At 37.6% G+C, this 25,391-nt stretch overlaps 1 protein-coding gene across 1 annotated transcript; it reads left to right on the top strand.

Annotated features, from left to right (window-relative positions):
- The first annotated feature begins 2,990 nt into the window (after positions 1–2,990).
- Positions 2,991–24,526, top strand: LOC136695382 (rho GTPase-activating protein 8-like). The gene is made up of 13 exons (XM_066669430.1): positions 2,991–3,258; positions 7,614–7,704; positions 10,018–10,152; positions 10,903–10,990; positions 12,205–12,336; positions 12,665–12,751; positions 12,983–13,081; positions 15,323–15,433; positions 15,739–15,812; positions 16,224–16,301; positions 17,884–18,012; positions 18,608–18,711; positions 21,624–24,526. The coding sequence occupies exons 2-13, from the start codon at positions 7,665–7,667 to the stop codon at positions 21,819–21,821; spliced, it is 1,275 nt and encodes a 424-aa protein (XP_066525527.1). The 5' UTR covers positions 2,991–3,258; positions 7,614–7,664; the 3' UTR covers positions 21,822–24,526.
- Positions 24,527–25,391: the final 865 nt, after the last annotated feature.

Raw genomic sequence — 25,391 nt, 5'->3', positions numbered from 1 at the left:
TGTGATTTCTAATCATTCAACATCTGTATTATTATCTGACTGTAGACTGCTAGTGTAGAAAATGTGAAATATCTGTGCTGGTCTCCAATATTCATATCAGTGCCTATCATTTAATTATGCTTGCACTAAGTGTGCTGATATTACCTGTTATGCTCTGGCACTTGGCTGCTGTTTGCACCCCCTGAAAATGAGGGGTGGGGGTTGGGGGGTCGTTTTCTACTCAGCCACCAGATGTCAGGCTTTCCATAGACTTTGAGATGGGGATGCAGACCCTCCACCAGAGATGATTTATGGAACTTGTCAATATCCCCATGTAGATTGGCTGCCATTGAGATGCTCAGAAGCTGCTTGATCAGTCAACAGTAACTTTTCAAAGCCCCTTTAAAAGAATAAATAAATCCCTCAGTTCAGTTGCTCTGTGAATGTAAAAATGGGCATGAACATATTTGCGAAGAAGATTATAAATGCAGAAGCTATTTACACATCTTTGGGAACAAATGTGAGCTAAATTGAAATGTGTTCTTCAGCAGTAATGGGTAAAGGGTTCTCTTCCATTGTGGCACTCACATGCTGGGTCTGTTTTAAAGGGGTGCTTGATGTCACTCCATTTTAAGACACATCTGTAGAAACTGTTAGCTAACCTTTACTTGGGCCTTACCGATGCATATTTTCATATAGCACACAATATTTCATCCAAAAACTTACCACAATATACACTGCCTACAGCTTCACTGTGTCCTAAGGCCTTGTTAGCATGTTTGTACATATCACTGCTATTTACTGTAATTGACTGCTATTTACCTAGAAGAGGCGTTTTTGCTTACTGACTGACTGACTGACTGACTGACTAATGTTGAAACGCGCATGCGTGAATACCTTATTTCACCTTCTGCTGTTAGGTCAGTCATATTTCACAAGGTGGTGCAACTACACCGTCTGTTGTTAATTCAGCCATATTTCTCATAGCGCTTTTCCACCAACAAGGGAACAATTCCACTTTGTGAACTAAATTTGGAACCATTCGGTGCGTTTCCACCTACATAAACTGGTTCATGAACCAGTGATATTAGAGTATAGTAAGTTCTTCAGTGTGCACCGAGGCCTAATGCGTAGGTGTGTCGAGGTTTAGGGTTCAGTAACTCAAGAAAGAGCTCAGAGACTCAGATACAGTGGAGCTGGAGGGGATCATTTACAAAGTTTCATATATATATATATATATATACAGTGGCTTGCAAAAGTATTCATACCCCTTGAACGTTTTCACATTTTGTCACCTTACAACCACAAACGTTAATATATTTTACTAAGATTTAAGTAATAGACCAACACGTGTCTTTGTCTGAAATATTGTAAAGGGAAGTGGTGGGCAGATATTTTGTGGCGTTAAACTCCATATAGCTGCGCACAGCCTTTTGGTGGTAGATCATTTAGTATTTATTTTTTAAATAAAAAGGAAAAAGAAAACCCCTGATGCTGATATTATGAACAAATCTTTGTTCTCCTTTTTTCATTTCTGCCTTTATTAGTCCTGCCCTCCAAATTTTTTGTACAACCTTCCAGTAATAAGGGTACAGGCTTTCCTGATTTTGAAATGCCAGAAACGCCTCTGTAACAATGGCTGTATGGCTAATGGCAGTCCGGCTCATCTAGTTAAAGTTATATTAATGCTGCTCAAACCTTGTTCATGTACAAACTCATTCATTATCTTTGGCCTCTTTCAGCTTTTTTTTTTTGTCAGTTTATTATCTGCTTTTATATTATTTTATATTTTAATATATATATATATATATATATATATATATATATATATATATATATATATATATATATATATATGTTCTAAATATGTTCTATTGTTATTTATATTGTATTGTTTATATTAAGTTATTGATATTGTTTTTTATTCATTGTGAATGAACATATTTTTTATATATATATTGTATAGTCTCAGTACTCATATTGTATGTTAATTTTTTAACTGTCATGCATGTGTGCACTCACCACGACAAATTCGTTGTATGTGTTTCATGGTGAAAAAATGTGATTATGATTCAAAAACAGCTAAAAGATGGAGACTGTCTTTTTCCATGCTGCACATCCTCTCTGTTGCTCATCATTAGCGGCTTTAGCTGGACTCAGAGCTGACATTTAAAGTGTCTAAAGGTTATAGACGAAACACCAGAGCAAAAGACACAAAGATTTTTGATTGACACCTGTGGCCAATTAGCTGCTGTTGCAGAGGCCTCCAGCAGAACACACGGGAGCCAGACCAGACAGTCGGCCAAATTAAAGCTGAATTTCTGATGGGTCAACTCAGAGGTGACAGGAAAGAAAAATGAGATTCATGCCTTCTTTCACTCTTTCCCATAGAATCCCTGAATAATGTTTTAGCATCTCTCAACAATGAAAAATGATAACGATTTAGGGTCTCATAATTATGATTTATTTATTATTTATTTGCTATACCACAGTAATGATCCCATTCTTTATCATTATTATGACATAGTAGGTCATTATTATGAATGACAGTAAGTTATAAACCGTCCAACACACCCATGCGGGTCAGGCCAGATGGTTACCAGCTAGTTTTATGCATGGATTAAATCTTGGGTCCCACGTTTGCTCTCAGGGGTCAGTATTGTGACCAGGAAATGTAAACATAGTACCAAACCACCTGAAAACACAACATTTCTGTAAATGTATACTCATTTTGGGCACACGTAGGCCTCGTACATAGTTATTGGGCTGCCCATGTACCCACTCAAAGCCCATACATATGCTGAACCTAAGATTTTCTCGTGGTTTGATGGCTGGAAATTGAGTAATATGAGAAATTATCACACCAGCATTTCAGAGAGTACATAACGATAATTTTAATGAACTTTGACTTTCCTTCGATAAAGGAACACAAACTTCCACCTTCTGCTCTGGGCAACCCCCCCTCCATAATGAACTGCCCGGTCTTATCTGATTTGGGCTTAAAGGAAATGGGAATTTTTCCTTACACGCCCATTTTTACATCTTTCAGTGGTAAGGCACGTTCTTCGACGCTACGGTCTTATGTAGTCAGACACTATTTGTATGGTGGTGTTTAGATATAGTTTCCCACCGTAGATTCATTTTAACCACACACCAAATTTAACCAATACCCAAATTCATTTCAAACCGCTGTAAACACAAAAAGTACTACTGCGCATGCGCGCTAACCGATAGGAAGCTTGGAGTTTTGGCAGAGCAGCACCTGAATCGGCATAAATGGTAAGAAAACTCGATTTTTAACACGTTTAACTCCACTTTCTCAACACTACGTAGGTTAACAGGATTCTTGTTCTGGACCCGCCATGTTATTACCCTTGTGGAAAATTGAGTTAATGTGTTATACGCCTTGTTAGTCCTGGGGAAAGTACTTCTCAGGTGTTGTAAGTTAGCCACAGGTCACTATTCTCTGTGTAGTTCTCTCCAGTTACATGTGTTGATGCTGTTTTAAACTTATATTAGTGTTAATTTCACTACTTGTATGTGGACATTTTGACTTCTTTTCTTTATATTTAACTCTGCTTGGATGTTGTGCTACGCATTGACTTACAAAACAATACTGCATTTCCTCATTGTTTTGTGTTTCTGATTTGTACCGACTTACATTACAGTTTTACAAACAACTTTAAAATGATTGCTTACTGTTACGAGACAGAGTGGTTCCTTCCCAACAGCCTAGCTGTAAATATGACTATGCTGCAATTTGTTTCAATGGTGAACATCAGTGCTCCAATCCCAAGCAAAAAAGTATCTTTAAAGACAATTTTAAGAGCCCACATTAATAGCTTTATGGAGCCCTTCAGTTGTAAACCCTTCTGTTTTAACTTCTGATTGTCTGTGTGGTGTTTATCTAACGAATAATGTGCAAAATAAGCAGTCAGTGCTATGGCCACACGTTTCAACTTTAAAATTGCAGTTTTCTGTTGACAATTTCAGGAAAGAATATTAAGAGTGCCAAATTTTTTTAAGTCATAGGCCTAAGGAGTCAGTCCTGTCAGCTTAAAGGGCAGGGCCTAAAGGTCAGACTTACATTAACCCATGTTTGGGGACTTTTTCCCTTGGAAATAAATTATAAATATAATTTTGTAGAACAGAACTGACTTTTTAGGGATTTAAATGTTGAGAAGAGAGGGACATTAATTTGGTTAATTTTGCTGTTTTAACGAGCATAAACAGGTATGCTCAAGTTCAAGTTCTGCACTAATGTATTGACTTGTGTGCCATTTTGAAAAGTGTGTAGAGGTTGGGTTAAAAAAAGAAAATGTTAAACAATAAAATAATAAGAATTTATTTTATAAAGACAAGTTCAAGTTTTGCACAGTTAGATAATATTTGAACAGTTCCTTTGTAAATTTGCAGTTTTACATGGAAAATGGATTTCTGAGATTGTGATCTCATGAATGAATGCATGCTCACAAACAGCACTGCAGTAAAACTAGCTCTAGACTGAGATTTTCTGCATCAGTTTGAATATTGCACTTAAATGTTTAAACCGCATTTTGTTGGCCAATTTATGACATAAATGTACATATTTTACTGAAGTAAGACCAATACATTTAGAGAGCACACAATGCAAAATGACCATGCCTTAATTTGTGTCTTCTAAAAGCAGCTTGGCCTGACACTTTTTGTGTCAGTGAATTAAAAACAGGTTTTTGCAGATTTTTCTGTGTGTCTTTTATGTGTCTGGGATTTCAGGATGACAGCGTGGTGCATGGAATTCCCCGAAAACCATGGTTAACGAAGGTGAATCTTGTCTTCCTCAGAGACACTGACAGCTGTAAATCAGAAAAAAAACATAATCCGTACAATATCTATCGGCTCTAAATTGTTTGTTTGTATTTAATATGGGTAAGCAGTGGAATAAATACCTAGCTCAAAGCCATTTGAACCAGTAATGGTGAAGAATAATTCTATGTAGAGGAATATACCATCTTAGGTTATTTTTTGGTCCAATCATTCAGACTTGTCAGTTTGGTCCAAACAAAAAATAGCAGGTTTAAATGGTGCTTAGAATAAAGTCCAGACCAACGGACCAACATTTGGTTCAATCAAATGAGGTGGTCATGGTCCAGATCAATGGGAAACTTGTTTCAGTTCGTGTGCAGAGTGAAAACACTTCTTGAATGTTTCAGACTTTCAGGGCATTTATAGGAATTTGAGAATGTTAGGATGTGCATTATACGAGATGTATGAAGGCAGTTGGCGATTTACTCCCAAGAAGAGTAGAAAAAATATAAAAACCTTTTAACTGTAGATGTGTTACCATTACCATGCTGCCTTGAGTAGGGGGAAAAAAGGAGTGGGGGTGGGTGTTTGAAACTATTCTGATCAATAAAAGTGTGCGGCAGATAAAAGTTTGGGAACAACTGACGTATAGTAATAAGTGCATTATTATCAGAAGAGCTCTCAGGAAGTAAAATGCTGTCAGATGTTGTTAGGGACACAGCATTAATACGAATTCAGAAAATGCAAATGAGGAGCTTGTAAGTAAGTTAAGAATTGTGTATGTAAGCAGTATTTGTGTTTGGCAAAAGATACGCTTGGTCCGAGCTACAAATGAACAATATTAGTAAATAGTAGTTAGAAACTAATCTGTTCACAAGAGTTCCCCTCTACAACTCAATCAGTGTCAAGCATGGGGGGTTGGAGCCCGTGTACATGATGACGACAGGATGTAGGAATGTCATGGAATGTCATGGTTATTTTGTCCTATCACTAAATTGGAGTATGTAATCTAAAATAATCCGATCAAATGTAACAAGAGTACAGCGTATAGTGTAACAAAGCACAGCCCTTGGTTCCAACATTGATCCTGCCTTGGCTGTGTATTTAGGAAAACACTTCCATGTAATGGTTTGTATAGGGTTTTTACAGTCAGATTTAATTTTCCTAAGTTACATTGCACATAATCATGTCTTGTGTTTTCACGGTAAGCAAAATAAATACGACCGAGTCATTTCTAAGCCGAGCAGCTGATGGGAAGCATGCAGTCAGCCTTTTTGTTATCTTATAAACATATTATAGCATGGCTATGGTCTGATATGATTCCTTGTTAGGCCTATCAGGCAGACCAGAGCTTGTCTTTGTAGTCTGTGTGTTCCTAGCTGAGAAGACAGTGTTATCACACTGAAGCAGATGACGCTGCTGAAATCAGCTCCTTTCACTCCATCTGTGTTCATTATAATGCATTCTAAATATTCACCAGACCTTGTCATGTTCATGTGCATTATTGAATAATTGAAAAACCATACGACTGTTCAAAGTCTGGAATCACTTATCATTAAAAGACCAGTATCCTACTTTTTTTTTTTCCTCACCCCTCACATATTATTTTCCCCAAGATCCAGTGACATTTGCCAAGCTGCTGTAATGAAATGTACATGAACATTTTCAAATTTACTGTGGTTTTGTTATAGATGTATGTGAATGAGATCTGTTCTGATTGCATGCCATACAAAAAGCCGTCCAACATGAAACGTGGTGTGTAAGTTCAGTGTGAATGGGTTTAGCCAACTGGCTGCTTAGCTTCCGTTTAGTCCAGGGGGAGTGTGTGATATAGTTTGAAGATACACAATACTAAAGAGGGCATATTCTACCCACTTTGTCACAAATTGATATTGTATGGGGTAGTGTTGCACAGTATACCGTTACTAGAAATTTCAGATCTTCTAGCGAGTTATTTAAAATACTCGACTAGCACCAGCAACTTTCTGTACAAACATTAGCTACTTTATATAGAAAAGAACTCCTAAACCGAGATCACTTTATTGACTGAGGTATTCAGCTTTATTCAAACAGTAAACAAGTCTGATGAATGTATGACTCGGGAGCGAAGGCGCAATTAGACCCAGAAATGGTGAAACGTCACATGTGGCGTCACACTTAACAAACAAATACCAGCGATTTTGCTGACTGCCCTCAGCTTGTAGAGAAAGTACATTACTTTTCCTGACGTTTTAGGTATTGGCAATGGTATCGTTTCAGTATCGGTATTGAATTATTTAGGCAGGTATTGTATCGTAAGTAATCATTTTGGTATCATCATAACACTCGTCTGGGGTCTTAATGTCTGTGACATGCTATGGTCATAATATCTATAAGGATCAAACAACCCAGCACCAATCTCACCTTTTCTAAACAGCCCTGTTCAAAATGACCTGTTTAGTGCCGGTTTCTTTAAATGAGAATGAGCCTCAGCTCAGCTGAGCCTGAGTGCCCAGGAGTGAGGAGCAAGTACCAGAAGGTTTGGTTGTTAGCCATTTTTTTTTTCGGTTGGCTCTGTTTATTCTCCATTCCCATTTTCGCCATATTTAAGTACACTTTTGTCTCCATCCTTTTAATGTTTGTTTTACTCCTCTTTGTTGTTGTGCATTCATATAAACATGGGTTCACCGTTATGACTGGAGAGATTCAGACCAGGAAGCAGGACAGTATTAAAGTGAAACAGCATAAAACCAGAAAGGCTTGTTTTAACTAATATTTATTTTAAAATAATCATTTTATGACAGGTCACATAATTTTAAATCAAACTTGAAGCAATGGTAACAGCAAAATTACTTTTTTCCTTATTGCAGAATATACACTCTGACTGAACGTAGCTGAAAAACCTCACCCACCATTTAACAATGATCTCAGCAAATGACTTGGAGCAGTTGGCAGAAATAGGTAAGATTGCATGCCACCTAATTAGTTTTTTTTAATCACTGAAAGAGCTTAAATTTGTTGCTTTTCTAAAAATAGCAATTTATAAATATAGACTTAACAGTGACAAGCTGCTTACAACTTTCCTAAGAATGTAAAATAAACAAGGAACCATTTTAGTGATGCTTTGTTTTCTTTCTTAAAGAAAAGGCCAGCAGGAAAATGTAAAACAGACAGTACTGTCATTCAAACGGCTGACATATCATTTTTCACACAGAGAAGGTGGTAACACTTTACTGAAAAGCAACATTCAAAAAGTTATAAATGACACCTGTGTAAGCCTGTCATAACAATCAACATATACATTTTTCAGTGGTTATTTCGGTTACTGTCATTTGTAATGAAGGATGCATTCATCCATTTTGATGTCATTTCACTTTAACAAGAATTTAGACAACCGTTTTTTTCTGAAATATTTATAAATGCTTCTAAAGGTACATATTAGTTGTCTCATATATTAGTTGTCACAGTGCTCTTAGGTGCAGTGCTACCAAGAATTTGTCAATTAACAGGCAGGACTCTGTACTTTTTTTTTATATCTAGAAGGCACTTATTTATTTATACATTTATTCATTAATTTTCTTCAACCGCTGCATCCTGTTCAGTGACACAGTGGGTCCAAAGCTTACCCGGAATCACTGGGTGCCAGTTTGGCCCAAATTTATGTATTATTCTTTTTTGTTTTTTTTTCCAAGTTAAATTTTTAATACTTATATTCTTAATTCCGTAATCCTTGAATCCTGATTGAACTTGTCTGGAGTTTTCTTCACAGTCGATACTACATAGCTTCACATGTGTATCGTATATGGAAGTGAATCAAAATCCCCTTTATTTCCACAAAATGTCTCGCTCATGACTCAGCTATGACCTCACTAATCTGTCTGGAAAGGGATTAGCTGTGTGTGATGCCTTCAGTAGGGCTCATTTCTGCCTGACTCAGCTGTTGAACTGGTGGTAAGGAAGGATGCAGACCTTGTGAAGCCTCAAACTGAAAGCTCACTTTTTTCTTCTAAAACCTCATGGGAGATTATACATACAGGTCCATGTCCAGCTATTTTTAGTAAGCCCTCCCTTGTGAGAAGGACAGGTCACTCCTAAGATAAGTCTGACTGTCTGCCTATGCTCATAATTGCATCTGTGGAGGAGATAACAGCATGTTGTTAATTAAAGAGACAGGGAGGTGACTGTATTCCTTCAGGTTTGAGTCACAGTGTCCACCATTTGAGTCACCGGCATCCACAAATGTAAACATACTCTGACCTTTCCAGTGCAATCCTGAGTCATATTAATGACAAGAGAGCAGCCTAAATAAGTGGAAAAAATCTAAATCTTAAATGTTGTCTTTTTTCCATTCAAGGTCTAGTAAAACGTAGTTTCTCCTCTTATTCTTTATTCTAAAACTTTTGAAACATGGCTGTTAGTGTAGCCTTTCTTTCATTAACAATAGTACTTTCATTTCCTCCAGTGCAGTCAAAGCATACATTTGACTTCAGCTCAAGTCACAGGCCTCAGGCCATCCAAAATAAACAACAGTCCCATTTAGCATTTCCTTTTCTGACCAGATATTGTCTCTATAGGCTTTTATTTTACTCTGTTGTTCCAAGTATATATTGATTCACAGCACAGATAATGGGCAGCTTTCCGAGACTTATTTAGAAAATTCCTTCACTCTACGCTAAGGTGGACAATGGAAATGAATTATTTATGTTGCAATACATTATGTAACACTTTTCTGGGTATAATGTTACTGTATGTTTCATTACAGAGATGAAGGTCTAGTGAATAGCATTGTGAATCTTTAGATTAAAACCAGTATATTCACATTAAAGAGTTTTTTTTTTCTAAGCATGGTACTAAATGTGCATTTGTCTGTGGCGATTTATCAAAACATATATGTCATCAATTGTGAAATTGTCTGGAGTTATTATAAGCTTACGTTTTGCCCACTTGGCACACACACTTGTTTAAACTAAATGTATTATTGTTTTAAACTTAAGGTATTGAGAGCAGGCCAGAAAATATTTAAGAAATTTTACTTTGAAATGTCTTAGGGGTTGTATTGAATACTAATTAACTGCCAAATGTATTTGTAATTTTACTGATATTGAGAATCACCATTGGCCATATGCAATTTTCACATAATCAAGATAAAGTACAGTACTGATAAGTGGAAGAGAATGTTTGATAATGCTTAACAATTCAGAGTAGGACCTAAAATATCTAATAATAAATTCTGGTGTTACAAGATAACCCTGAGGGCCCAAATTCCATTTTTAGAGCTGCAGAAAGAAGAGGAGGAAGACGATGGGCGTCCAGGTGGGTGCCCTCTAGCCCCATCCAGTGGCAATGCCTGTCAGGACCTGTCTCATCCGTATTATGATGTTGCACGACATGGGATTCTCCAAGTTACAGGTAGCAAAAAACAAAAATGTTAACAGTTTTCTAAGTATGGCAGTACACCCATTGTTTCTTTTGACACTCATGAATTTGCAAGTTGTTATTGTTTCTTTTCAACCTGAAGGTTATGTGAAAGCAGGCTTTTCAGGTTTAGGGAGCTAATGGTATGCATTTGATAATTATTTGAATGAATTGGTGTGTAATGAATTTGGAAATTTGGAAACAAAACTGGAAGACACTGTAGCTTTGTTTTATTCTTACTCACCTTCAGGTTTGACATGAAACAAAGTGGATACCTATCATAACATGTGCCTCTGACTCACCTGGTGAAAGCTGAAACTGTGGGTTATCCAGCTTTATGAACTCTAAGTGTTGGTTTTGCTAGATTAGCACACTGATAGTATACCTACAGGAACATATGGAGTTTTTCTTACTGCAGGAAAAAAGGCAACATATAATGGTGTGTGGGTTTACCAACAGTTTCCTCCTGCATTCATTCATTTATTGTCTGTAACTGCTAAACCAGATAAGGGTCACGTTGGGTCAGTAGCCAACCCAGAATCACTGGGTACAAGCCAGGAACAAACCTGGAGGGTTTTTTTTGTTTCTTTTGTTTCTTTTCACCCCTTCCCCTCACTTATGAGGAAGGTTTTAGGCCAATTTTGTGCCCTATATCAACATTTTTTAGGTATTTTAACTTTTTTTTTTTTAGTGGGAAATATCAAACTGCTAAAATGCTTCTCTTTCTCTCTGTCTAATTTTTAGGAGATGATAAATATGGCAGAAAGCTGATTATTTTCAGCAGTTGTTGCATGCCCCCATCACATCAGCTCAATCACCACAGACTGTTGGAGTGAGTATAATGTTTTCTTAGCTTCCCCTGAAGGTTAAAGAGGAACAAAATTAATTTTTCAGAAGTTCAGCATACCGTATTTTCCGCACTATAAGGCGCACCTAAAAAACTCAAATTATCTCAAAAGCCGACAGTGCGCCTTATAATCCGTTGCGCCTTATATATGGACCAATATTGAGCCACAACAGGTCTCACAACTACGGTAAGCAGCCGCCTACTTCATTTTCTTCCGTGCGCGGTGCATGCTGGATATATACCGGTGTATATATTTCATTTCCATTTGTTTTTTATGTAAAGACCCCAAAATGGCTCCTATTAAGAGACACGCATATGACGCAGAGTTTAAACTCAAGGCGATCAGTCACGCAGAAGAACACGGGAATAGAGCAGCAGCAAGAGAATTTAAGTTATTGATATATTGTTATCGCTTTGCACTATTTTGAGTGTTACTATATTGTGATTATTATTATTATTGAATCGAGGAAAAGTTCCCCCCCCCCACTATGTGGGGTATATTAACATTGCACTACATGTTTTACCTTAAACTACGCTGGGTTGTAATCTATTAATAAAGTTGAACTGACCTCTCTGACTGTTTTGTTGACATTCCCTTTAGCGCAGCTCCATCTAATTGATGCATAACGTAACCCCCAGCCTCTACTGTAGCGTCTATTGTATGCGCCTTATAATCCGGTGCGCCTTATATATGGACAAAGTTTTAAAATAGGTCATTCAATGAAGGTGCACCTTATAATCCGGTGCGCCTTATAGTGCGGAAAATGCGGTAATAATATCATCACCATTTGTAAACAAAGTCATTCAGTATGGTCTAATGTGTGACATCTTAAAGAAACTCTTTTTGCATTCGTCATGATAGGAACCAGACATAAAAAAAAGCTATTACTTGAAATGGTGTCAAATACATACAGGCTGGAGAAGCTTTTCGATTAAAAAATGACTTTTTATAATACATTCACTTCAGATATACACATATAGGGCATTGTAATACAAAATGATCTGTAAAGATTTTTTTTTTTTTGTACTGATTTCTATTTTACCATTATTAGTATTACAGATTAAAACCAATGAGAAGTGTAGGTTGTGTAATAGTCACTGCAGTCTCCAGTTCCCATCACCACCATGGTTAAAAACGATCCCTGACACTCAGCAGTTTTTATGTTCAGTTCTGTTTAAACTGTTGCCCTATCTCACAGGTATCTGAAGTACACATTGGACCAGTATGTTGAAAGTGATTACACAGTGGTATATTTTCACTACGGTTTGCGCAGCATCAACAAACCCTCCTTGCGCTGGCTCCGAGATGCCTATCGGGAATTTGATAGAAAGTAAGTCACTTAAAACGTCCTCTCCCATACTTATGCTTTGACTAAATCATCCCCCGTGATATAGGGTCTCTCTTGTAATTTACCATCTCCTCTGTAAAAGTCGGCAAGCTTCAGATTGCATATCTGAGCCCTTGCTTAATAATTTAGTGTCCTTAATGAGAGAAATTACAGTAGAGTAAATTTCAGAGCACAGAATAAACTGTGAGGCTGCACTCAGCAGCTTCACACAGGGTTTGTGTTTGGTATTAGCCTGTTCAAATATTAGTTTCAGTTATATGTTGAGTTGGATTTTTATGCTGTTTTTGACTTTATGTAAATTCTTTGACAGATATAAGAAGAATCTTAAAGCCCTGTATGTTGTCCACCCCACAAACTTTATCCGGGTTATCTGGAACATATTCAAACCTGTTCTAAGGTGAACGGAGATCATTATTTATTTTTCTTGCATTCATTGGCTAGTAAATGCAAATGTATAGATTTTCTTTTAATTGTATGCAGCTATTAAATTGGCCATGTTCTAGCAGTGCTATCAGCAGTGGAAAATAATGGCAGTCATCTAAAATAACTGCTAACAGCTCAAAATTAGTGATGAGTTCATTATTTAGTAATTGTGATAAGCATAATCCTTTAACTTTCTTCCTATTAGCCACAAATTTGGCAAGAAGCTGACCTATGTGAACTATTTGGCAGAGCTAAGGGACCACCTGAACTATGATCAGCTCATCATCCCACCAGCAGTATTAAGGTTTGACAATGACTTTAATACATGTTCCATACAGTCACCAGTAGGTGAGCATTTTTGCTCTTTTATTATTTAATTAAGTTAGAATATGTAAGAATTCAATCTCAGACTCTAGTATACCTTTGGGGCATGTATAACTGATCAAACACATGTGGTTTTCAAGGGAAAAGTACAAGCAGAACTAGGGCCTGTCCAGAATGTGTAAGAACAGAGAGAGTCGATGTAGTTTCTGCTGTATCAGAGGAAGAAAAGCGCAAATATTGTTAACCTCATGTTGGCAACATTTTTCTTCAAGGACTGTGCTTTATATACACTTTAGCATGTTTTTGATCTCTGCTCCCTGAAGCGCATTGCTGATTCCCACGGACAGTAATTTCATGTTGACTCATTTTTTGCTGTCTCTCAGCAGCTGCCTGAATGCTGCTATTGTAAGGTAGTTTCATCTCTGTGGGTTTTCTGTGCTTTTTAGAGTACAAGGAAATATGTCTGAATTGTTGCTTGTGGTAATTGACCATAAAATATTAAAGTTCATGAACTTTATTAGGAATGTTACAGTTTTTAATTGTTTTTCTCCAGTTTCATAGAGATGTACTTATTCAGTTTCAATACAGTGACAGTGGATGTTATAGGATCTTTAACAAAATCCATCCATCCATTATCTGTAACCGCTTATCCAATTTAGGGTCGCGGGGGGTCCAGAGCCTACCTGGAATCATCGGGCGCAAGGCAGGAATACACCCTGGAGGGGACGCCAGTCCTTCACAGGGCAACACAGTAGTCCTTCACAACAGTCACACACACACACAACAGTCCTGCAACACAGTCACACACACATTCACTCGGACAAGTCGCCAATCCACCTGCAATGTGTGTTTTTGGACTGTGGGAGGAAACCGGAGCACCCGGAGGAAACCCACGCGGACACGGGGAGAACACACCAACTCCTCACAGACAGTCACCCGGAGCGGGAATCGAACCCACAACCTCCAGGTTCCTGGAGCTGTGTGACTGCGACACCACCTGCTGCGCCACCGTGCCGCCCTACTCAAGCAACAAATTAATCAAATTTATTTGTTAATGAGATTTAGAGGATAAAACACAGCTAGGCTTGAATATAGTCCGCCCTTTTGAAGGTAAGCCCCACTCATACAGAAGTTTGCTGTCAACCTGTCAAACAGATAATGTCACTTCTGAGAAAAGAGGTTAATAAAATGGTCATTAAAGGTTAGAAATATTGTTTTAATGAAACTATATTAGAAATGTTGATAAGTAATGAAAAGCTGACAAATAAAATGAATATCTGTGGATGTAAACTGAGAGAAAAGGGGAATAGAAAAATTGTTGATCATTTCAATTCAAATGCACAAATCTGACAAACCTCAGGTTTAATGAATCATCAATATGTTGTGGAGAAAAATAATACAGGAACAGATAAAATAATACATTACAAAAACTAGTAGTTTATTATATGCACCACATTCAGGTTTTCAAATATCCCATTCCCTACCCATATCTGTATAACAACAGTGGGGTGGTTATTTTGGAATTACAGAAAGCATTTGATGCTACAGTTGGAATATGGATATTTTACTAGTCTTAAAATGGAATCAGTAATACTTAAGAAATTTTAATTAGGTGGTTGATATAAATAGGATTTCTTTTTCAAAGCAAAGGGTTATGTGATGATTTTATATTTAATTATGTATCAGAGATCTACAATCAGGCTGTATATGTAGTAGCTAACATTTTAATTGTAGATGTCTCTGTTTCAGTGTCTCATAAAGTTTCATCAATTGTTGAAAATATCCTCATACCGCCACATAAATCCACAAACGTTTAAATAATTTATTACACAAATACATTTACAAATTCTGCATTTCATAAAGTTCTCTGTGCATGAAAATGAAGTTTATTTAAACATCTCTACGCATCCACTGTCACAAATTCCATGTGAGATCCTTTATACAGCGTTGACCAGCTCTTTTAGAGGACAACTATTCATTTAGAGGTTCATCTATTTAAGTTATTCATGAATTATATTAAAAAGTTGGTTACATTGTTTTTTAAAAATGCCAAGGTCGCGAAGTGGTTTCTGCACAGGTGCATTTATGCGTGCTTACATTTTGGCTTTAAAGTGTTATCAACAGACATGATTTCACCATGTCCTTGCAGGTTTAAGTTAATGCTTAACCAAATATCACAGCTGAGAGATTCAGTATCCATGGTAACTGTTCTTCTGATCAGGCACGATGAGGAGCTCCGAGCGGCTCAAAAAGGAGGACCACCCCCTCCGGCGAAGGTCCCGCCCCCAAGACCCCCGCTGCCTACACAGCAGTTTGGAGTGAGCTTACAGTAGTGAGTGGACTGATTAATGATTTATTCCCTACGTTACTGAGATCTCTTAGATATCAAGTAATATTGACCTTCTCTTCCTGTTTATGGAGTGGTGAAATTCTATTACATTCCTGCACATATTGTGAGAGCTGTGCCAAGTGTTGCAGTGGGTAAAAGTTGGTATTTTAAAATTTTTAAATGTGCCATAACACTGAATGCCAAGTGTCTTTGTCAAAACCAATTATGTTATGGTATTTTAGTATATGCTGAAATGCATACATTGTGTGTGTGTGTGTGTGCTAAAATATCTTATATTTATATTTCAGTATTCGGGAGAAGAATAATGGAGCGATGATACCTCCTGTGATGTGTCAAACTGTGTCATACCTTAAAAGAAATGGTAATAACTTGTATGATCTTATGAAGCGAGACATAAATAATTGTGACTGACTGCTGGCTGGATACAATCCTCTGAGATAAATGCAATACCCTGAAGCAAAATACAGGCAGCAACCTTTCACTTCTTAGGGTTCCAGTGTTGATGTTTGGGTTCCTGAGACCTAAAGCTTTTCATCATTTATCCTTATGAAAAATCAATATTCATGAGTGACCCGATGTGGTACAGTAATATGACATCAGATATTGACATCAGCATATTGTTAAGGTGTAATCTGAATGAGCATATATTGTATTGCTGCTCATACTTGTGTTGATGTGTTTATATATATATCTGGACTCCTATTCTAGTGCCTGTTCATGACACGTTTAAATCAAGAGGCTTTTCTAAGTGTCTCTTGCTTATCTCTCTCAGGGCTGAAAACAGAAGGAATCTTCCGAAGGTCAGCACGAGTCCAGATTATCAAGGACATCCAGAAACTCTATAACCAGGGTGAGTTTTTCCTCTCTCTGTCTCTCTGTTCCATCCCCTCTTTTTCTGTTTCGCACCCCCTCCACCCGCCCCCACTTTCTCTCTCTCTCCCCTCCCATCCCTGGGGTGCAGCAGCCCCAGTGTCAGTCTTTATATCTCTCACTGCCAGGAATAGTAGATCAATAAAAACTCTTGAGTCTCCTCCGATGACTCTGATGGCTTCACAGGTGGCGTGTCGCCAGCACAGCTCCCCATTAAGATGGTGTCCATTTCAGCTTTCCACTTCATTAAATCCTCCAGTTACTTTTTGAGATCAAACAATCCATTCAGAGCTCTGAATTCTGTTGACAGAATTCATATCTTTGAATCATGAAAATGTTTCACACACACACAAGATTATTAACCCTTTCAAGTCATAATTAAAAGTGCAGTTCAGTATGAATTATTCCTCACTTTTAGCTCATTGGAACAAGCAAAGGAATTTTGAAAAAGCAGTCATAATCGTCTGAAGCATGAATTTATCAAGATCACATTGTTTTATATGGTTCATCACTTTGGTTTATTGATCAAATCTTTTTTCCTTTTTTTAACAAGCAATATATTTTGTTCATTAAACAACTAATGTTTCTAATCCCAGAGAGTTGCTTCAGTTTATCAACATCATTTTTCATGTTTGCCTATACACTCACTCATGCTTTCTCTCTCACTGTTAATGCGTTCGTCCTTTTAAGCACTACCATTGTTGAAACATCTCTTTTGTTTACAGACAGGCACCATCTTTCATTGTTGGTGTGCAGTAGCCTCAAGGCTCCTGTTCAGTCATTGTTTGGAGGCTTTAATGATGTATTTACGACCTGTAGACTTGTTTTATAATTTGAACATTGTAAACAAATGAAGAAAGGGAAACAATGAATTCTTCACCAAGCCTAGGAGAGATGGCCTTGTGTTAAGAAGAAAATGAAATGAGTTTATATGGGTCTTTGAAAATAAAATTGTGTCTTTTCTTGGACATTGGAGATACCTTACCCTTCTGCAATCATTACAGAGCATTTGGTTAGAATTTTGTGGAGAACAATAGCCAATTAGTCCAATTAGCACTAAAACACTGCTGACACTATAATAGAGGTATGGTTATTTAAAAACTGTAATTTTAATGGACAGAATTGATATCGGGGCAGGAAAACATATATTGCTACAGTCTTAGATCTGTACACAGGTGATATAATGTGGCCAGAGCTTTGTAGTCACAGCTGCACGTAAGCTAAAGGATGCCACTCTCAGTGCACTCTCAGAATCTGTTAAGATGATATAAGGTCCCCTAGTGTTAGGCAATGTAACTGCATTCTGTGGGGTGACAGATCTTCATCTGGTACTTTTGGGAAGTGTTAGATTGGCTTTATGATCCAGAGGTAATCATCCAGTACCTGACCTCACTAATGTTCTCATGGGTAATTGCCTTCAGGTCATTACAGAAAGTCCCAGTGTCTAGTGTAAAGCCTTACTAGGACAGAAGAACTAATTGCAGCAAGGAAAGACCATGTATTGTTGCTTGATATTGCTTAGTTACTGATTATTTTGTGAATATGTGCTCTCTCTCTTTCAGGGAAGCCTGTTAGCTTTGAGCTGTACTCTGATGTACACGTTCCTGCTGTGATCTTGAAGACGTTTCTCCGGGAGCTGCCAGAGCCACTGCTCACATTCACTTCATATGACCAGATACAAAATATCACCAGTGAGTTTATATCCCCCTTAATACACCACACTGTGAAAATGACAGAATTTTTACATTGTTGTTTGTTAGATATACTGAAGATTTTGAGTATTGTAACTTAATACCTAAATCAGCCTCTTTTGTCAAGTTATGTGGGTACAGAGGTTGCACAACAATATAAAAAGAGTAATAAGTCCTTTTTACCAGTATTTATAAAATATTTACAGAAAAAATAACACAGTTACATTACATTACTGAGCAAATGAGTTCATTCAGTGTGAACTTGTTTCCTAAAGTGAGATCTATAGACAGCCTTTTGTCAGTAAATCCACTCTGCTAGAGTTTTCCCAAAGCCATCCTGTTTATCTCTCATCAATAATTCATTAACCAACTAAATAGCAGATGTATTGGATGTGACACTGTCAACCAGGTGAAGATTAGTGGCAGATAAGTATCTTTAATACCCTCTGGAGGAACAGACAATACTCTAGGCTCATTTAATGGTGCCAGTAATGACCAGAGCTGTTCTTTGTTGTTTATTGAATAGTGTGGTAAATTATTTAGTGAAGAGATTCAAGAATGTTTTGGCTTCTAAATATCTCTGCCTTTTTCACAGAGGTGGAGAGCAGCCTGAGGGTTTTGAGGTGCAAGAGGATTGTGGAGTCACTTCCAGAGCCCAACTTCATCGTCCTCAAGTACCTCATCTGCTTCCTCCATATGGTAAGGGAATTGGGATTTACATAACAGTTTTGGTCGCGACCAATGACTCCGGAACATTTTTTGTTTCTCCTGGTCATCCATGAAGATTAAATTATGTTAGGCTGTGTATCCATAATAACTTATACATCTATGCAAACAACTATACAGTATGTTATGCTAATTGTTGTTCTGATATTGGCCTTTGCACTGCTTTATGCCATATGCACACTACAGGACTTTCAAAGCTATCTGATCGCTGTGCCACACTGTGCAACTTGTTTTCTTATTATCGGGAGTCTTTAAAAGTTTTTGGCTTCCAGACTACATTACTAATCTGTGTCACAAGGTCACAAATACCCTACGGCTCTGTCTTTACATTTTGTCATGAAAAAGCGGGAATGTGGGTAGTTTTTCTTTCAAAATACACAGATACAGGGAGTACAAATTATATCTGAGAAATATAGAAATATCATTGTTAAATTAATTTAATAATTTGTAGAGAAATAAAAAATGTTTTTCTGCCAAGTTATTTTTGAATAAGAAAAAGTTGGTATAACAAATTGGTATATAGCATTTTGGTATAACATTCTTCAAATCTGACATCTACATTTTTTTTTAGCTGATGAAATTACACACAATAAAAGTCTTATCTGTCTTGATGTAAACATGATAACGAGTGGAAAATTATGGCAATTAGTTCAAATAGAATTTATCATATGATGATGTAAGAATTATGAAAGGCAAAATGTGGCTATATGCTATAAACCAATTATGTGAAAATAACATCATTATTTTATATCATTATTATATATCAACATCATCAAACTCATTACAGGAGGTCCTCGGGTTACGTTAGTCCCGAGTTACGATGTTTCGTGGTTACGACACATCTCCCATTTACTGTATAAAGCCTTATTTTGACTTAAGTGGTTTTGCGTCGTAAACGTCGTAACGCGAACTTCGTGTTTGTTGTGCGCGGCGGAAGAATACACGGTTACGCGGCTCGGGACCAAGGAGGATAGGAGAAGTACTTAAGGTATGTTATTTATGTATATGTAAAGTATGTTCCGACCTACACTGAAAAACGGCTTACGACGCGACGTAGGAACGGATCAACATCGTAAGTCGAGGACCCCCTGTATTTAGTCCATAAGCATGTGTAGCACTATTAGTTATTCCAAAACTGTGTATATAATGTAAGATCAAGAGCAATAATGGGATGTAGTTGTTTGTGCCAGAAAGCATTATTGTGGTTCTTTGTAAAAGCCCCTTTTCTTCCCTTATTATTTATGCCAGTTAAGATCAAGACAGTGACAGTGATGCAGTTCCCTTAGATCAGTACAAGTCTCTGTTTATTCTTCACATTCTGATTTCTCATGCATGAGCGCAAAAGTGTTAATCCTGCTTACATCACTGAGTCCTGTTCCCGAGTCACAGAGGTTGACATGACTTCACTTACACTTCCAGTGTCTTGATGTTAATATGAAGCCACTTGAAGCCCCCCTGTGGAAAATCAGTACAGCAGAGCAGAGTAATCCTCTCCTAGATATTCCCCTGGGCACCATTAGTCACCGTGACATGCAGCTGTTTAATCAGAGAGAATGGAGTACATTCAGTCACAACGAACCCCTACACTATTTTATGGCCATCTGCAAGTTCTACAGATCTATCAGCTTGTAGTAATAAATAATTAAAATAATGTTGATAAATTAAATAAACGCCTTTCAGAATGATAGTTCATTTAAGTGAGTTGTAATTGATGATACAGAAGTGAAGTACATTATGCTACATGCTCCATTATGCATGTTTGTTTAATTATTTATTTTCATTGAGGTTATGAACACTACTTGTTTTAGTCAGGTCATTGACTTCACTGCAGTGACAAAATTACCACCTGTATACTCTTTGTAGCATTTTATATTGTAGAATCCCAAGTGTGTGTTTTTGTGTGTATGTTGTTTTAAATAATATGTAGTTATAATTATGGGTTATTTCCACATACTGTATTATTACACTCATAATTTCCAGAGGATGAACATAACCTACAACTTAGATATTGCTGTACATTGGAGCTTAATAAACGAGTGATTCAGACAGTGCACTGGAACGGGGTCTGTGTAATGTTTTCAGTTAATTTCCTGATTGATCCGTTCTGTGACCCGGTTCGTAAGTGGAAAAGTTAGTTTCTCGAGACAATTTTCCCCATTTTTTAAATAATGGAAAAGCAATTAATGCGTTCCAGCCCCCCCCCGAAAGTCACCCTTTTTGAACTGATATATGTTTACAACACTCTCAAATTAGTAAAAACATGTAGCGTTACTAAAAATAAAAAAACATTATACAGTGGTAACAGTGATAAAAAAGAAATAATAAAGTTTTAAGTGGTTACATATAGCTAACTTGACGACGTGACGACTGGCTGGAGGAGTAACACAGGCACTGGCTGTATGACGGGAGGTGGGGGGGTGGAATAACGGAGAGTAGGCGGGTCTTGAAGGTGCGTCTATTGTGGCGTTTCTTGTGGAAAAGCACAGCAAACTGTGTAGTGGAATGTCAGTGGTGTGTGAATTGCGATCACTGAGGTCCACGCACATTATGTAGCCAATAAAAACTGAGTTAAAGTCTAAAACAAAGTATATACTTTAGTTTATTAATGTATGTGAGGTCTCTGAACAAGATGCCCTTCAAATTTTGTATGCGCTCACATTCTGAACTGGAAGCAGTGGGCAGCATGCGTTTAAACAAATAATTGATATAACCTATAAAGCATTAATGAACAAGTCAATGAGCTAAATAAATCCACATGGATCTGATACAGAGCACTGCTTTCTGAGCTAGCCGTGTTTTTCTCTGCTACTCACTAGCTTTTATCAACATCCAGATTCTTTGTGACAAATTTGTATTTGTCTGTGGCTGATTTCCTCTGTGTGCAGGTCTCTCAGGAGTGCATCTGTAATAAGATGTCTTCCTCTAACCTGGCGTGTGTGTTTGGGGTGAACTTGGTGTGGCCTCCACAAGGCACAGTTTCTCTGAATGCTCTCACGCCCCTCAACATCTTCACTGAGCTGCTGATCGAGCACTACCAGACCGTTTTCAGCTCTCGCTGCCCTCCACAACAGGTACTCCCCTGACCCTGATCCTGACGAACACTCAGCAGCCTCTGACACGCTACCAGCACAGCTCCTAGTGTGAGCCTTTATGACTAGCCTTTATATATCTGGTTTTATTTTGGCCAGTAATGTAGCAATGACATATCGGTTCCCTGAATTCTTTAGTCAATGGTCCGAATTCTGTCTGCAAACCCGTTCATGATGCAGACTAAAACACTAATTATATCCAATGAGTGAAGTTTATTGTATATTGAATGTTTCTGAAAACTACTAATGTACTTTCTTTGTAATGCCTTTGAGTGTTTTGACATTGTACATGCTCTAGTTACTCCCCACTTACTGCTGGGTTTGTGATATAAACCAGGTTCTCATTCAGTGTAAATGGACTTTTGGAGGTCTTTACTGCTTAGAGGCCAATTAACAAACATTAAGTGCTGTATACTTGGGTTTGTTGTGGAGCACACGTTCCATTAATACTATGACGGAGTGAAGACTAATGGGTGAATAAAGATGCTAATACTGGTCTTGTTTTTTTTGAAACACTACAAGGACATTTTTTCTGAGTCTGAAAACAAAGGGAAATTCGTCTTCCCTAAATAACAACAGCACTTGTGATTGCCATGGCAACCCTTCACTGCAGCAGCACAGATAACCTTGAAGGCGAAGCTCATAGCAGCGGAGAGAGAAATATGTTTCTGTCACTTGATGTTTTTAATACTCAGCTTATATGGAAGGCCAAACCTGCCAAAATTTAAATAAATAAATGACTAAATCAAATAAATGTCCTCCATAATAATGATAATAAATATAAAAATAATAAATAAAACCTTAAATAAGTTTAAGCCCGTTTACCTGCGTGTATTTAATGTACTTTAATTATTTAATTTTTTCTGTTTTTTTTTTTCTTGCTCTTATATGATAATAAGAGCAATGATGTCACGGAGTCTAAACAATCTGATTGTTTGATCGATGCCTGACGCCATAGATCAACTGTACATTTCTTGCTCCATCAGCGGTATTCGGCAGTGTAGTAATGGCTTCCTGGATATACCCATAGCACAACTCTGTGTGACACCGGGACTGACCGTGTGTGGGAGACAGCTCCCTCTGCACGGCTTTTCTGCTCCCAGAGACGGGCCGCCCGGCAGCTCTCACACACCAGAATGAGCTGTGAATGTGCAAAAAGTGCTGCCAAAGGCACGTTTGCTTCCTTTTACATTGAATTTATTATTTATTTTTTTTCTGAACTCCAGAACTGAGATCACATTGTTGATTAAGGCATTCAGCTTTATTCAAACAGTAAACACGTCTATGAAAGTATGACACAGGGACCCATGAAATGTGTTTTTACATTCATTTCTTTTTTCTTGCTTTATTTCCACATTAATTTCATTCATTCATTCATTATCTGTAACCCTTATCCAGTTCAGGGTTGTGGTGGGACCTGGAATCAACCTGGCACCAGTCCTTCACAGGGCTCCACATTAATTAATTTATATTTAATTTTGGCTGGTTTTGTCCTCCATAGACTTCCACCTGAGTCAAAGATCTCTGACAAAAGAATACAAGCAAAGACTGCATGGCCATTGTTTTCTATTTGGTGTTATTTCCCTCATTGGTGTGTGTTTATGTGAGTGTGCATGTGTGTATACAGTAAGGCCATGAAGTCTGAGAGCACAACTGAAGATTCTTCTAATCTGCATTCCATTGAAGGCACACAAATCTCTCAGGATCAGATTAAACCAAGATCATATAAAAATATAATGGGGAAAAATGAGAGCTTTTTGTACAACAGCCTTGAAATGGCCTTTTTTATTTACAGTTATTTAAAAAAAAACTAATCCCAGATTTTCCCTGTGCTCTCAGACAAATTTATTTTAGTGTATTTCCACTTCTGCACCTTTTTATTTTTTAAACTATAGATGACTTCGTAAAGGTGACTGCAGCAGGACTCGGCTTTTCTGTTTCACCTGTTGTGATGAAAATGACACTGCAGCCAACATGAAGAATGAAATGTTTGTAGATGTACATTTGCTGCTAATGCCAACCTGGTATCTGCAACTTTTACAAGCAATTTATTTATTTAAACATGGAAAGTGATTGTAAATGTCTTATAGATGTTAAAAATAATTTCCTTAAATTTGAGTAATCTAATAGTTAATGTGATCAAACTAATTTGGACGTTTGGATGTGAACCAATCCATTACAGAGAAATGCAGCAGGGTCCAGTGTTTGTTTTATTCTTTTGAACATGTGCATATTTACTTCTCAGATGAATGGAACGTATCTCCCAAATTGTCAGCTCATGTAGCACACAATTTCAGGGAATTCTTTATATGAAGGTAAGAATATCTGTTTTTAGGCTGGAATTACATTCTCCTCAGTGGCCTGTTCTGACATTTTTGGTTTCCGACGTTACCAAGCAAGCGAGACGATTAAGTGCAGCCGAGGATATTTGGGTCAGTTTTGGGGGTAATAGAGTTTGGCTACAGGTCACATATGAGCTAATAAACTGCCACGAACGGAATAGACTTCTCCTGTGAAAAGTCTGGTGTGAACTCCACTGTATGTATATGTTTGCTCCATTTTCAGTTCTGTATTAAATGAATGTTTTAAATATGCATGTACTGTTCTCAGTGTGTATTAACTCATTTATGAAGGTCTTTAGGTCATAAAAAAGTAAATGAAGTAGATATTTTTTAAAAATACGAAACTGGAATACTATTAAAGTCTCTATATTCTCAGTGCTGTGACTTCCTTTTTTCATTGTGAATGTGGGCCACATGAAACTGGCTACGGTTTTACCTCAATTGTGTACAAAATATATGCAAATGGGCAGGTGCTACTTGCATGTGATTTGCAGCATTCATTCATTCATTTACTCATCTTCAGTAAACACTTCATCCTGATCACAGTGGTTGTGTGAATGGGGCCTTCCTGGAATCATTGGGTATAAGATATGACAGGGCACCTGTTCATCGAAGAGCATCACGAACGCACACACGCGCATACGCATCCACGCATTCCTCCCTGTTCAACACTTTCACACCTACCAGAAACACAGGTATAGTCTTCAGTGGTAGTGTCTATGGACAGAGAGGACTGACGTATTCATCGTCTGTAACCAATTCCCTCTGAAACAGTTGTCGTTGGTTTGGAGCCCATCTAGAATGAGGGCCCAAGGCAGGAACACACCCTGGACAAGTCCATCACGGTGCATCACACACTCATATGGACTCAAATATGGACAAGTTCACACAGTCAGTCACACAAGGGGGACATTTAACACAACCAATCCACTTCAAAACACTTAGAATTCCAGCATATTGCACTGTGGGAGGAAAACCTATACAGACACAGGGAGAACACACACAACTCTTTTACCTGAGGTAGGTATTGAACACAGGGCCCTGAGGTCCTGGAACTGTGCAAAATTATCTGCAGTGCCACCATGAAACAAGACTAAAATATAAAAATCAAAAACAATACATATGTGAAACCAGATGGTAGACCACAGAGGGGAGCAAACCCTATTATACTGTACTCTGTCACAAAAACTGTCACTGTGGTGGTCCCCTTATGGGTACATAT

This window comes from Hoplias malabaricus, chromosome 4 (assembly GCF_029633855.1).
Source record: "Hoplias malabaricus isolate fHopMal1 chromosome 4, fHopMal1.hap1, whole genome shotgun sequence".
NCBI classification, from domain to species: Eukaryota; Metazoa; Chordata; class Actinopteri; order Characiformes; family Erythrinidae; genus Hoplias; species Hoplias malabaricus.
This window is presented reverse-complemented; position numbering and strand designations above follow the sequence as displayed.

Bases quoted from the DNA above. Each gene is read 5' to 3' on its own strand.
- LOC136695382 (XM_066669430.1), top strand. From the start codon at position 7,665: ATGATCTCAGCAAATGACTTGGAGCAGTTGGCAGAAATAG. The intron at 10,153-10,902 runs GTAGCAAAAAAC...TCTAATTTTTAG, and splicing joins TGGGATTCTCCAAGTTACAG to GAGATGATAAATATGGCAGA. The intron at 18,013-18,607 runs GTGAGTTTATAT...CCTTTTTCACAG, and splicing joins CCAGATACAAAATATCACCA to AGGTGGAGAGCAGCCTGAGG.